Source organism: Aethalodelphis obliquidens, unplaced genomic scaffold, assembly GCF_003676395.1.
Source record: "Aethalodelphis obliquidens isolate GAN/ISIS:26980383/991018 unplaced genomic scaffold, ASM367639v1 scaffold7, whole genome shotgun sequence".
NCBI classification, from domain to species: Eukaryota; Metazoa; Chordata; class Mammalia; order Artiodactyla; family Delphinidae; genus Aethalodelphis; species Aethalodelphis obliquidens.
This window is the reverse complement of record NW_020837951.1, coordinates 24,226,229-24,240,666: the sequence shown is the minus strand read 5'-3', so window position 1 is coordinate 24,240,666 and position 14,438 is coordinate 24,226,229. Positions and strand designations below refer to the sequence as shown.

Sequence of the window (14,438 nt, the reverse complement as noted above, 5' to 3'; positions counted from 1 at the left end):
CCCAGGCCAATGCCAAGAAGATCACCCGAGACTACCAAATGGTTTTCCCATACCATGTTTCTTATTACCATTTCACCAGTTTAGGAAAATAAGACCAAGAATGGTAAAATTCCATGTCCAACTTCTTCAAGTCTTAGATGTCCTCAAGTTAGGACTGAATCCGGCCACTTCCCCCAAGACCTGGGTCAGTAGGAAGGTTGCTTCTTGGTTTCAAAAGGAAAAAAGGAAAAGGAACAAGCTGCAAAATGACTCCTCATGTCTTTACCTTTCTCTTCCCCCATCTTTTAAAATTCATCCCGTGAGTTGCTGCCAATTCACTGAGTTAAAACTTTAAGCATCTAATTTACTTGGGAATCTACACACATAAACAGAGATCACAGTGAATGGAAAAACATCATTCAGAGGTGGAAAGATGGTGGCTAGTTCGTGCAAAGCTCCAAATTCTTGGAAGATCATTAGAAAAACGTTGCCAGGTGGCCAGCATTGAGGCTGATCCCTTGTTCCAACTCCATCTGGGCGGTAGAAGACGTTGAATTACTTGGTCTCTATTTGCACACACATGGCCGGTCAATAAAGTAATTCTCTTAATCCAAAAAGCATACCAGTGACCAAGATATTTTCAGTTACATATGTGGACTTTTTAACATATAATTGTCTCAGTTCTCTGATTTGGAACTGATCCCTCTGAGACTCTATTTTTACAAATGTTCCAGTAATTAATTTAATTTATGACAGAAGCACATGAAAAGGTGAGAGCTTCTTTCTCTCCTCTACATTGGCACTTATTTTGTGGAAGTCTGATGCCAGCCAGAATCACCTTTTCCATACTTAATGCATTTTTAAATACCTTTGTAATCAAACAAGGGCATTAAGAGGGATTTAACACTTGCTAATGGGACACCACTAGCCCTTCTTACCCCAGGTGGCCTCTCTTCTGGCTTCATGCTGGGAATAAATCATTTGGAAACCAGGTGCTTTCTTATTCTCAATTGTTTTTCTGTTTTCCTCTCTTACACCTAGCTTCATCTATATTGGCAAATGAAGTGAAGAATTCAGACTATTACTCAGATGATTCAACAAAAATTGCCCTTACAGGAATTTTATTTGTTTGTGTGTCTTAGAAGTGAAAGTAGGGGCTTACCTTTAAACGTAAATGACTTGATATCCACTGCTGTTAGGCAAACCCATGGCCAGTGAGTGGAGTTTTGCTGGAATATAATCTATTTATACTCCTAACACCAGGGGTGTTAACTATTTATCTCTATGAGCCTCTTGCTCCTCCTCTCTGTAAAATCAGGATCACAATTCCTAATTGCCAGGTTGTTGATGAAATTAAACGAGATAAATATGAAGATTTCTGCATGCAGTAGGTATTCTGTACATATTTAAAAACACACTTGCACATATATACAACACACATTGTACATTGACCAGAACATTTATATTGCACTTTACAATTTATAAACCACTCACCTACATTCTCTCTTTGATCTTCAGAAAAGCGCTGGGAACTGTAAGGACAGTTCGTCACCATTTTTACAAATGAAGAGGCTGAGGTTAAATGAAATTAAATGGCTTTCCCAAGACCACACGGCTGGTGTAAGTTTATCTGTACAACCCCTGAAGCTCTCCACCACCTCTACACTGATGCCACATGCTCCACACAGGTGTCTAAAAAAGTGGTTCTTTAATTTGGTTTCACACTGAAACTACATGGAAAACTTAAAGATAAATACTAATACCTGGTCCCACCCCCAGAGATTTCAATTTAACCACTCTATAGTGTGGCCTGGGCATTAGGATTCTTTTCTCAGTCTATCTCTTCATTTTCATTTAAACTTTTATTGTGAGATAATGGTAGATTCATGGGGCGGTTGTAAGAAGTAATATACAAAGATCCCATTTTCCCCCAAAAGTAACACCTTGCAAAGCTATAGTATAATTTCATAACCATGATACTGACACTTATACAATCAAGATGCAGAACAGTTTCACCATCACAAAGATCTCTTGAATTTTCCTTTTATAACTACACCCAGCTCTCCCTACATACCCCTTCCCTAACCCTGGTAACCATTAATCTGTATTCCATTTATATATATATATATATATATATATTTTTTTTTTTTTTTGGCTGCATTGGGTCTTTGTTGCTGTGTGCGGGCTTTCTCTAGTTGGGGCGAGTAGGAGCTACTCTTCGTTGCGGTGCGCGGGCTTCTCATTGCGGTGGCTTCTCTTGTTGCGGAGCACAGGCTCTAGGCATGCGGGCTTCAGTAGTTGCAGCTCGCAGGCTCTAGGGCTCAGGTTCAGTAGTTGTGGCACACGGGCTTAGTTGCTCCACAGTATGTGGGAATCTCCCCGGACCAGGGATCAAATCCATGTCCCCTGCATTGGCAGGTGGATTCTTAACCACTGTGCCACCAGGGAAGTCCCATCTCTATATTTTTTGTCATTTCAAGAATGTTATATAAATGGAATCATGCAGTCTGTGACCTTTTGGGATTGGCTTTTTTTACTCAGCATAATTCCCTGGAGATTCATCCAAGTTGTTGGGTGTTTCATTAGTTCCTTCCTTTTCATGGCTGGGTAGTATTTCCTGGTATGGATGTACCAGCTGACTTAACCATTGAAGGACATCTGAGTTGTCTCCAGTTTCTGGTTATTATGAATAAAGCTGTTATGAATATTTGTGTACAGGTTTTTGTGTGAAAAGAACTTTTAGTTTCTCTGGGATAAATGTCTGAGTGCATTTGCTGGGTGATACGGTAGTTACATGTTTAGTTTTGTAAGAAACTACCAAACTGATTTCTAGAGTGACTGTATCATTTTCCCATGAGCAATGTGTGAGTGATCTACTTTCTCATCCTCACCAGCTATGGTGTTGTCATCATTTTTTCTTAAAAGCCATTCTGATGTGTGATAGTTCTCATTATGGTTTTAATCTGCATTTATTTCTCTAATGGCTAGTGATGTTGAATATTTCTTCATGTGCTTATCTGCCAACTATATATCCTTTTTTAAAAATTTTTATTGGAGTGTAGTTGATTTACAATACTGTGTTAGTTTCAGTTGTACAGCAAAGTGAATCAGTTATATATATACATATATCCACTCTTTTTTAGATTCTTTTCCCATATAGACCATTACAGAGTATTGAGTTCCCTGTGCTATACAGTAGGTCCTTATTAGTTATCTATTTTATATATAGTAGTGTGTATATGTCAGTCCCAATCTCCCAATTTATCCCTTCCCCCCCTCCTTACCCCTCGGTAACCATAATTTTGTTTTCTACATCTGTGACTCTATTTCTGTTTTGTAGGTAAGTTCATTCGTACCCCTTTTGTAGATTCCACATATAAGTGATATCATATGATATTTATCTTTGTCTGACTTACTTCACTCAGTATGACAATCTCTATGTCCATTCATGTTGCTGCAAATGGCATTATTTTGTTCTTTTTATGGCTGAATAATATTCCATTGTATGTATGTACCACATCTTCTTTATCCAATCCTCTGTTGATGGACATTTAAGTTGTTTCCATGTCTTGGCTATTGTAAATAGTGCTTCTTTGAACATTGGGGTACATGTATCTTTTCGAATTATGGTTTTCTCTGGATATATGCCCAGGAGTGGGATTGTTGGATCATATGGTAGCTCTATTTTTAGTTTTTTAAGGAACCTCTGTACTGTTCTCCATAGTGGCTGTACCAATTTACATTCCCACCAACAGTGTAGGAGGGTTCCTTTTCTCCACATCTCTTTAGCATTAATTGTTTATAGATTGTTTTGATGATGGCCACTCTGACCAGTGTGAGGTGATAACACATTGTAGTTTTAATTTGCATTTCTCTAATAATTAGTGATGCTGAGCATCTTTTTATGTGCTTTTCAGGCATCTATATGATTCAATGTCATCCCTATCAAATTATCAATGGCATTTTTTCACAGAATTAAAACAAAAAATTTTACAGTTTGTATGGAAACACAAAAGACCACGAATAGCCAAAGCAATCTTGAGAAGGAAAAACAGAGCTGGAGGACCCAGGCTCCCTGGCTTCAGACTATACTACAAAGCTACAGTAATCAAAACAGTGTGGTACTGGCACAAAAAAAGAAATATAGATCAAAGGAACAGGATAGAAAACCCAGAGATAAACCCATGCGCCTGTGGTCACCTAATCTATGACAAAGGAGGCAAGAATATACAATGGAGAAAAGACAGTCTCTTCAATATGTGGTGCTGGGAAAACTGGACAACTGCATGTAAATGAAGGAAATTGGAACACTCCCTAACACCCTACACAAAAATAAACTCAAAATGGATTAAAGACCTAGATATAAGGCCGGATACTATAAAACTCTTAGAGGAAAGCATAAGCAGAACACTCTTTGACGTAAATAGAGGCAAAATCTTTTTCAATCCACCTCCTAATGAAAATAAAAACAAAAATAAACAAATGGAACCTAATTAAACTTAAAAGCTTTTGCATAACAAAGGAAACCATATACAAAACAAAAAGACAACCCTCAAAATGGGAGAAAATATTTGCAAATGAAGTAACTGACAATGGATTAATCTCCAAAATTTAAAAACAGCTCATGCAAATTAATATCAAAAAAACAAACAACCCAATCAAAAAATGGGTGGAAGATCTAAATAGACATTTCTCCAAAGAAGACATATATATTCTTTTTAGTGAAATGTCTGTTTACGTCTTACATCCATTTTTTAATTAGATTGTTTTTAACTGTTAAGTTTTGAGAATTCTTTACATATTCTAAATACTAGTCCTTTGTTGGATACATGGTTTGCAAATATTTTCTCCCAAGCTATAGATTGCCTTTTGTTTGCTTGTTTAAAAGATTTTATTTTTAAACAGTTTTAAATTTAGAGAAAAATTGAGCAGATAACGTAGAAAGTTTCCATGTACCACCCCCACCCACCCATACACATTTTCACTTGCAGTACTGTGGCACATTTGTAATAATCAATGAACTAATACTGACATATTATTAACCAAAGTCCATAGTTTTTATTCCTGAATAATGTTTCATTGTACAGATGTACCACCATTTATCCATTAACCTATTTAAGGATATCTTCGTTGCTTCCAGTTTTTGGCAACTAGAGTAGAGATAATACAAACATTCATGTGTAGGTTTTTATGTGGACATAAGTTTTCAGTTCAATTGAGTAAATATCTAGGAGTGTGATTGTTAGATCATATGGTAAGAATACATTTAGCTTGGTTTTTAAAAAATTGCCTTTTAGAGTGGATGTACGATTTTGCATCTTTTATAAAGGATAAGCATATTTTCATATGTGTATTTGGCATATGTATATCTTCTTTGTTGAAGTGTCTGTTCAGATCTTTTGCCCATTTTTTAATTGGATTGTTCATTTTCTTATTGTTGCATTTTAAGAGTTCTTTGGATACATATCATTTATCAGATGATTTGTTTTGCAAATATTTTCTACCATTCTGTGGCTTGTTTTTTCATTCTCTGAACAATGTCTTTCACAGAGCAGAAGTTTTTCCTGTTAATAGAGTCCAACTTATTAGTTCAATTTTTTCATTCATGGATTGTGCTTTTGGTGTTGCATCTGAAATTTCATCACCAATCCCAAGGTCATCTAGATTTTCTATGCTGTCTTCTTGAAGTTTTATAGGTTTGTGCTTAGGTCTATGATCCATTTTGAGTTAATTTTTGTGAAGGGTGTAAAATTTGTGTCTAGGTTTATTTTTTTGCAAAAGGATTTCCAATTGTTCTAACTCTATTTAAAAAATTATCTTTTCTCTATTGAATTGTCTTTACTCCATTGTCAGCAATCAATTGATTATATTTGTGTGGGTCTATCTTGGAACTCTCTATACTGTTCATTGATCTACTTGTCTATTCTTTCACCAATCCCACACTGTCTTAATTATTGTAACTTAAGTAAGTTTTTAAGTCAGATAGTGTCAGTCTTCCAACTTTTTTCTTCTTCCTCAGTGTGGTATTGGCTATTCTGGGTCTTTTTCCTTTCCATATAACTTAACAATCAGTTTTCCTTTCCATATAACTTTACAATCAGTTTCTCGATATCCACAAATTACTTGCCTCCAAGTGGGCGTGTAAAATCAGCTCCCCACTGGGCCCCCTCATCACCAGAGAATGAAGAGGAGAGAGGTAAGTGCCAACTAGCCCCACCTCTCATCACCTTTTTCCACCTCATTGCTGCTGCATGAGGATGGAGGTACAGCAATGCTGGACCCACTGACAATACCCCACTGCATGTTACCCCGTTCCATGCCGCAGGAGGATGGAGTGGGAGATCAAGTCCCCATTCAGCCCCACTGAAACCCACTCTGTGTTTTCTTTTCTTTTCTTCTATTTTTTGGCCACACTGCTTGGCATGTGGGATCTTAGTTCCCTGACCAGGGATCGAACCCACACCCCCTACAGTGGAAGCACAACGTCTCAGCCACTGGACAGCCAGGGAAGTCCCAAAGAGAGTTGTTGGTTTTTTTGTTTCTGGCTGCACCATGTGCCATACAAGATCTGAGTTCCTTGACCAGGGGTAGAACCCTTGCCCCCTGCACTTGGAGCAGGGAGTCTTAACCACTGGACCACCAGGGAGGTCCTAACTGTGCTTTCTTAGATTCTGTGTTTGTCTATTTGGTATCCATTCATCACTGGGCCAATTATATTAAATGTATTTTCTTATTTTTTAAATTTGTGATGCTCTGGCATTTGGGGGGTCTTATGAAAAATAAGAAAATATAGTTAATATAAGTAATTTCTAAAGATAATCACAACTTGCCTACAAGTACTTCTTTCACTTTTTGGAGTCTTCCTATGTTTATTTGGTGTGTTATATTATCAAAGTTAAACAAAGCCAGACATTAGTTTAAGTGGTAAGAACAGATTTTAAACAGTAAAATACTGTTACAGGAGAGAAAAGAGTTCCACTTTGATTTATACAGAGGTGACTGCATTTTTTTTTTAAAAAAAGATGCTCCTATTGCTCTTTTTTTTAATATATAAATTTATTTATTTATTTATATTTGGCTGTATTGGGTTTTGTTACTGTGCGCTGGCTTTCTCTGGTTGCAACGAGCGGGGGCTACTCTTCGTTGCGGTGCGCGGGCTTGTCATTGCAGTGGCTTCTCTTGTTGCAGAGCATGGGCTCTAGGAATGCGGGCTTCAGTAGTTGCAGCACGTGGGCTCAGTAGTTGTGGCTCGGCTCGAGGGCTCTAGAGCCCAGGCTCAGTTGTTGTGGTACACGGGTTTAGTTGCTCTGCGGCGTGTGGGATCTTCCCAGACCAGGGCTCGAACCCACGTCCCCTGCATTGGGAGACCTGCATTGGGAGACGGATTCTTAACCACTGCGCCACCAGGGAAGTCACAAGATGACTGCATTTTAAAGGGAGAATGAAGGCATAGGGAGGGAGTCAAGCAGGGGCTTAAGAGAGTCAGAGAAGTGAAAAAATACAATAAAGCAGGAAGCAAGGGTTGGTCTCTGTGAAACCCATCTGGGTTAACCAACTGGCACTTACTGAAATTAGGCTCCTACCCTCCTGCAGAGGCTGGGAGACAGGGAGTCTATCTTCCTTTCGGGGGTTGGCTTGAACAGACAGTAAGTTCTTTGGGCATCCTCGAATTTTCTCAGACATTCTAAGGAGGCATAGGGTCATCCTGCGGATGCAGCCTTGAGCTGTTAGAAACTATTTAGTGTTTTTTCCAGTCTTTATAGGCCAAGCTTGAGGCTTAGTTAAGAAAGGGCTCAGGGGACCCTGGCTAGAGTTTGGTCAAGGAGAGAATCTCTCTCACTGTCCAGGGACCTTTAGTTGTAAGAGGGAGGACCTGAGAGAATAAGGTGACTCCATGAGCCGGAAGTCCTTGGCATCAGGAATTTTGAAAGCTCCTCAAGTGACTCTAATAAGCAACAAAATTTGAGAACCACAAGACCAAGACGAGAACTTTGCCCTCCATTTTAATGCCCCCCTTCGCAAAGAAATAAATTCCTCTAAGGAGACTGCAGGCTCTGTGTACATGCATGTACATGTACGCATACTGGTTTGTGTATATGCAGGTATGCATGCACACACCAGGGTGAGAAGTAGAGAAAAGGCCTGGTCCTCTCAAGCCACAAGAAGATGAAGAAAGTGCTTAGAGCTATGGAAATGTACCAAGCTACCTTTGTTTTAGCGATGGGGGAGAAAGGGATCCTGGCAGAATTCAACCCCATATCCATTTATTTGGCCATAAAAATGAGGGAGGGGTGCTTCTCAAGGTTGTGGTTGAGGGGTTACATTCATGCTAGGTCTTGCTGATCCAGTTCCCATCCTCACGGTTTTCTCTGCCGGACGCTTCCTGCCTGAAACCATGGAAGTGGCTCTCTGCAATTGCTCAAGGGTCATCCGTAAAGCACTGCTTTCTGGCCTGGCTTTCCCAGAACTCACTAAGCATAGTCCTATTGCTTCTTCTATGACTTATTTAGATCCTAATTATTATTCTACATATTTATGCAAATGCAGAAGCCAGGAGGGGTGAAACTCCTTTCAGAAGCCATGCAGCGGTCTCTGGAATGTTAAAGGCTCAGAAAATTGGCAGATTCTCAGGTTCCATCTCAGGAAAAGAACATTTTTCTAGATCGAGTGCTGCCTGAAAGGTTTGGCATTTCTGCCTGTGAAAATGAAAGACTAGGTGGGGTCTGAGGCTTCCCTAGAGCAGTGGTTCCCACATCAGAATCACTGGCGGCCTGTGAGATCACACTGGTGCTTCCACTCCACCCCACACATTCTGATTTAACTGGGACTGAAGTTGGGCATGGGTCTTTCTTAAAAGCTCCCCAGATGATTCTGACAGACAGCCAGGTTGAAGGCTGAGAACGCTAGAAATTCTGCAGAGTTCTGGGAGGAAACAGCAAAAAGTCCAGGACAAGCAAATACAAATTAAGGAGCCTCTGAGCAATACATAGAGCATACTTTCCCCAGGGCACCTACCCTGAGCCATGACACAGAGATGGAAAAGACACAGTCTGTCCTTTTTGCTGAGTTGGGCAGGTGATAAAGCCAAGGCTGGTGTGCCACAGTGGTGGGAAGGGGCATTGGGAGGGGCCTTGGAGGTGAGTGGAGCTTGGACAGGTGGTAAAAGGCGTTCTGACCTTACAGAGCTGCGTCTTCATGAGGAAGCAAAATTATTTTTGAGGCAGGGCAAGAAAAATTTAACATGAAATTTTTATCTGCCGTTTCAGCCACTACCCCCTCCTCTTTAGTGTGCAATGTGCATCTGCATTATACACTAACTAAATCCCCTTGAAAGACACAGGAATGCCTACTTGCCAAAAAAAAAAGGTAATACTCATACCTTGGACAATTTCAAGCTACCAATATGGTTTAATTGGCTTGCAAAATTCCTGATATTAACAATGGGCTGTCACAAGCCATTAAGAGCTAGCTCCAGCATCACCAATACCCCACACTCCCTGTCCCCACTGGTTAAGAACCACTACATTACAAGAAAATGTAGGATTAAAAAAAAAGAAAAAACACTTATCAAATAAAACACCCTTAATGGTTTGTATTATAATGAAGTGAACTGCTTAAACCTACCTTATGCAGATAATTCTTAGGACAAACTTGGTAATACACTTTGGGGAGAGAGATCAGGCTGCCCAGACAGGCAGTGAGGATAACAGGCCTCTTGCCATGTCTAACTAGTAGGACTTTACCACATGATGTCACTCTAATACTTGCTTACTTATGTCTCTGGAAGTCTCAAGCAAGTTGTCTCTCCTTTGCTAAAAGATTGGCATTCTTAACTTTTATGCCTTGGGATAATTATGAAATTACATCATATTTGTTGTTTATTACTTGAAAGGAATCTTTTATATGTATTCTTTTTCTTGTAAAAGAGACTGAAAATTTGCAGAAAGGAGATAAGGGCAGAGATGCATTTTGGAATCACAAAACTTTGATTTAGCACAAGACTGTGATTTACCAGGTGAGTAAACTTGGACAAGATTCCTAACTTCTACAAGCTTCAGGGTCCTCACCTGTAAAATGCGGAAAGATACTTGTAACTTCTACCTCACTGACTGGGAGTAAGTCATTTCCATTGGCATGTACTAAACACCCACCCCATGCCATTTCTCTGCGCTGGGCCCAGAGAAAACCAGGATGAGGAAGTCCAAGTTCCTGCCCTTAAGAAGCTCAAGTTTAACCTTGGGGACAAATACCTAAACAAGAGAATATAGAACAATGGCTAACTGACACGCTTAGGTTTGCACTCTAAAGTGTGAATGTGTTATCTGACATTCTCTAATACTGTGACAAAAATTCTTCATGTGTAGTAGCTTTTCTGTTGGGAAATAAATGAAATGTTGGTCTTAGTATTTCAATTATAAGAGTCACCAGAGATTAAGTGATTAGTGTTTTCATACCATTGGCCACACAGGGATGCTTTTAGAGGAGAGGACCAGGAGATCAGGGCACTGAAACTGTGACTGTGGAGATAGGAGAACTTGCTGAGAATGTGGGGAGTGAGGAAGAAAGGATTGTGGAGGCGGGAAGGTAGACATAGGCATGGTTTTTAGAGATGGTCAAGACGAGCATGTGGAAGAACGTTCACATGCAGCACTAATTTACTGCCTGTGTGATTTGGGGCACATCACTTTCCCCTCTGTAAGCCTCCATTTCCCTCTCTATAATTCATCAGATATTTAGGATAAGTATTAAGCAAATGTTCTTGGGTTGCAAGCAATAGAAAAGAATGCTGGCTAATACAACAAAAGTTATGCTGAAGCAGCAGGTATATGTGAAGACATCAAAGTGGAAGAGACTTTGGCAACACAAGAATATAGACCCCACTGAAAGAATTCACATTCCAGAAAAAAATTTATACACTGTTCTGGCCAAATAAAATATGTCTACTGGCCCCATCAGCCTCTAGTCCTCCAGTCTGCAACTCTCTCTACAGGAAAGAGCCCAGGTTCCTGCATAGGACCAAGGCCCTGTCAGCTCCAGAGGAACTCAAACTCCAGGCTAGAAACCCAATTCTAGGCAACAGGGAGGGCTAGATGGCAAGACGTTAGGTGATAAAGACCTTGTCTGGTTCTTTCCCAAAGCTGCAGCTCTCGCACAAGGCCAGGGACAGAGGCAGCCTCACAGACTGCCCCCAAATCAGGACTCTTTGTCTAAGGTAAGAGTTGGCTCACAGATATTTGATAGCCCATCCGATTACGCAGCTCACCAATGTCTGATTTCACAGACAACTGCTCATGGGCCCATGGTCATGGACCCCATCAGGAGGTGGGGGAGGAGAAGAGGCAGGAACCACCCTCTTCTAGGCAGTCATTCACCAGCTGAAATCTCACAAGATTCGATGGCTCCTCCCTCAGCCCTAAAGCTGCTAAGTGGTCACCACGCCTAGCACGTCCTTCTCCATTTGCAGCTTTCCACTACACCACCTCCTCCTTCCCACCCCCAGGAACACTGAGCTCAGCCACCAACGTGGCTGTCCACTGGATCCCCCACTAGCTGTGTGTAATCCCAAGGGAAGGGCCACATTCTGGCCATTTCTGTCTCCAGCTCTGGGCCTCACCCATAGTAGATGTTTGGTAAGTGCTTAATGGTTGCTAACCATTAAGAACCATTGCTATAGGTGGAATATAGCAATATAGAGGTGCTTCCACCCTCCCAATCCTCCACCCCTCCCTCCAAATTCATATGTTGAAAACCGAACCAAAGTAATGGTATTAGTGGAGACCTTTGGAAGGTGACTTTGGGAGGGCAGAGCCTTCATGAATGGGATTACTGCCTTTATAGAAGAGGCCCCAGAGATACCCCTCATCTCATCCACCAAGTGAGAGCGCAGCCAGTTGTCAGGAGTTTGTAACCCGGAAGAAGGCCTTCACCAGAACCTGGCCATGCTGGCACCCTGATCTTGGCCTCCAGCCTCCAGAACTGTAAGAAATAGATTTGTTGTTTGTAAGCCACCCCATCTGTGGTATTTTGCTATAGCATTCCAAACTGAAGTAACCATGTTTGCCCTTCTAGAAATAAGCATGACCTGGGTCAGGAAACCTAGGCTTAACCACTGACATGGCCCCCTCCATCCTGGTCCTCAGTTTCCCCAACTCTACAGGAGGGAGAGAACCACGTGATTTCTAAATGGCCTCTGGTTTCTCTAACAGCCTCCAGATTCAGTGGCTTTTTGTGACTCTAAAAATAGCTGCAACTTTGGCGAGTGTCTGAAGGGAGAGGGCCCCCGATGGGTAGAAATGGCCCCTCCCACTCAGGAGACACCCATGGGCTGCCCCTCCCACTCAGGAGACACCCATGGGCTGTTCCTTTGAAGGGGGCAGACGGTGAGGGTTGGTTAGTGAGGCAGTCAAGCAGTGACAAAGCTACGGGCAGGTGACCATCAGGGGCAGAAACAGGAGATGGAAATCAGACACTTAGTTGTGAGTCTCCCACCCACCACTTAACTATGTGACCCAGGCTAGTCCCTTAATCTGAGCCTTTGTTTCCCCCTTGGTCCATGGGTGAGCAAGCAGTCTGAGTGTCTGTTGGATTGGATTTTGAACCTTGAAGAGCTAATAGAACAGGAAGCCACATTCTGGGCTCTATGATGATGTTGCCCTCATGGGGAGAGCGGAAGGGGAGGGGCCAGTGACCCTCCCCCACCCCCCTGCTGCTCCCGACCCAGCAGAGCAGAAGGTGCTAATATGCCTAAACCCAACTCCCCACCACCTTCTGCTATCACACTAGAGCAAGAAATCCAGACCAGACAAGAGCCATTGCATCTTAAAATTTTATGTGAAATTCTGTAAATGTGTACAGAGCGGTCTGTGGCTGCCTGCCCATGGGCCTGGACCGTAGGGACACCACTGCTCAGCACTTGCTGTAGATGGCTTCACTGCCCCGCTCCTCGAACTCTTCCTTGCTGACCCAAAGCTGCTGGAAGGCCTGCAGGGAGGCCAGGATGGAGCCGCCGGTCCACACGGAGGTCTTCCTCTCGGGAGCAGCAGCCACTGTGGGGCTGTCCCCGGGGCAGAGGAGGCTCAGCTCCCTCTGGAAGCGCTCTGGGAAGCCATCCAGCATGGTGCAGCCGCCACACAGCAGCACGTTGGCTGCCATCTCCTCCTTGAAGCCCGCCTCCTGGCAGTGGTTCAGGCAGGCGGCCGTGAGCTCGGGGAGACCAGGCTGGTCGCTGCCCACCAAGGTGGGCTTGAAGAGCATCTCGGCGCACTGAAAGCGCTCCTGGCCGATGGTGATGAGCTTGCCGTCGGGGAGCTCATAGTCCACACGCAGATCCTCCAGGCACAGGCCAAGCTCCTCCTCTGGCTTGAGTGCCGAGTAGCAGCACTTCTTCTTGATGTGCTCGATGATGTGCAGGTGGTCGTCCGTGAACTTGTGGCCGGCGGCGTTGAGCAGCTGCAGCAGGTAGCTAGTGAGGTTGCTGCCGGCATAGTCAGCACGCCTCGTCAGGCCTGGTAGCACGTTGCCCTCGGAGATGGGCACCACGTGTGAGACGCCGTGCCCACTCTCCACCACCAGCCCGGAGGTCTTGCCATAGGAGTAGATGGACAGCAACGACTGGGAGGTCACATGCATGGCAGGGATGCCAAAGGTCTCGAACATGAGCTCTGCATACTTCTCGCGGTTGCTGGTGGGGCTGAGTGGGGGGTCGGAGACCAGCACGGCATGCTCCTCGGGGAAGATCTTCATGGCTGTGTGGAAGATGTACTCCCAGATGTTCTGGACGCAGTCCCAGTCCACCACGATGCCGTGTTTTAGCGGGTTAATCAGCTTCAGAGGCGCCTCCATGTTGAGCAGCTCATGGCCCACGTAGACCTCCTTGCGGGTGTCACCAGCATCAGCCGCCTCCGAGCAGCGCTTGCCCACAGTGGAGGAGATGAAGTAGGTGGGCCTCGGCTCACCCGCATAGCCACACTTACAGTACTGGGAGCCCAGGTCAATGATGAGTGCCTTGATCTTATGCACCTTCTTGGGCTTCATCTTCAGCTGAGTGGATGAACTTGTGTCCCGGATGCCAGCCTCAGGACCTGGCAGCGTGCCTGCCTCTCCAGGGTCCCCCTGAGCCGTGCCCACGGGCTTGGGGCTAGGGCTGTTCCTCGTCGCCATTTGCCTTCCTTGCTCACCTTTCTCTCATCCACATCCTAGAGCTCCATGGGGAGAAATAAGAGGGTCCACCTCCAGCAGTGCCTTGGCAACTCCTCAGGATTGTGATGTCACCATGGGCTGGTCCATTCCAGCAGCCCAGGGAGGGCTTGGCCTTGGCAGGCCCTTGACCTATCAGCCCCACCCCCATCGGCCTAACGTGACTTTGCTCCCAGACGGAGCAGGTGGCCAGCACAGTTTTAGAAATCCAACCACACTTGGGTCTCAGAGGTTTCTGCTCCCTCCCCTTATATCCTCACTCC

At 43.6% G+C, this 14,438-nt stretch overlaps 1 protein-coding gene across 1 annotated transcript; it reads right to left on the bottom strand.

Moving 5' to 3' along the window:
• Positions 1–12,788: 12,788 nt before the first annotated feature.
• Positions 12,789–14,194, bottom strand: ACTL7B (actin like 7B). The gene has a single exon (XM_027105987.1). The coding sequence runs from the start codon at positions 14,137–14,139 to the stop codon at positions 12,886–12,888; it is 1,254 nt and encodes a 417-aa protein (XP_026961788.1). The 5' UTR covers positions 14,140–14,194; the 3' UTR covers positions 12,789–12,885.
• Positions 14,195–14,438: the final 244 nt, after the last annotated feature.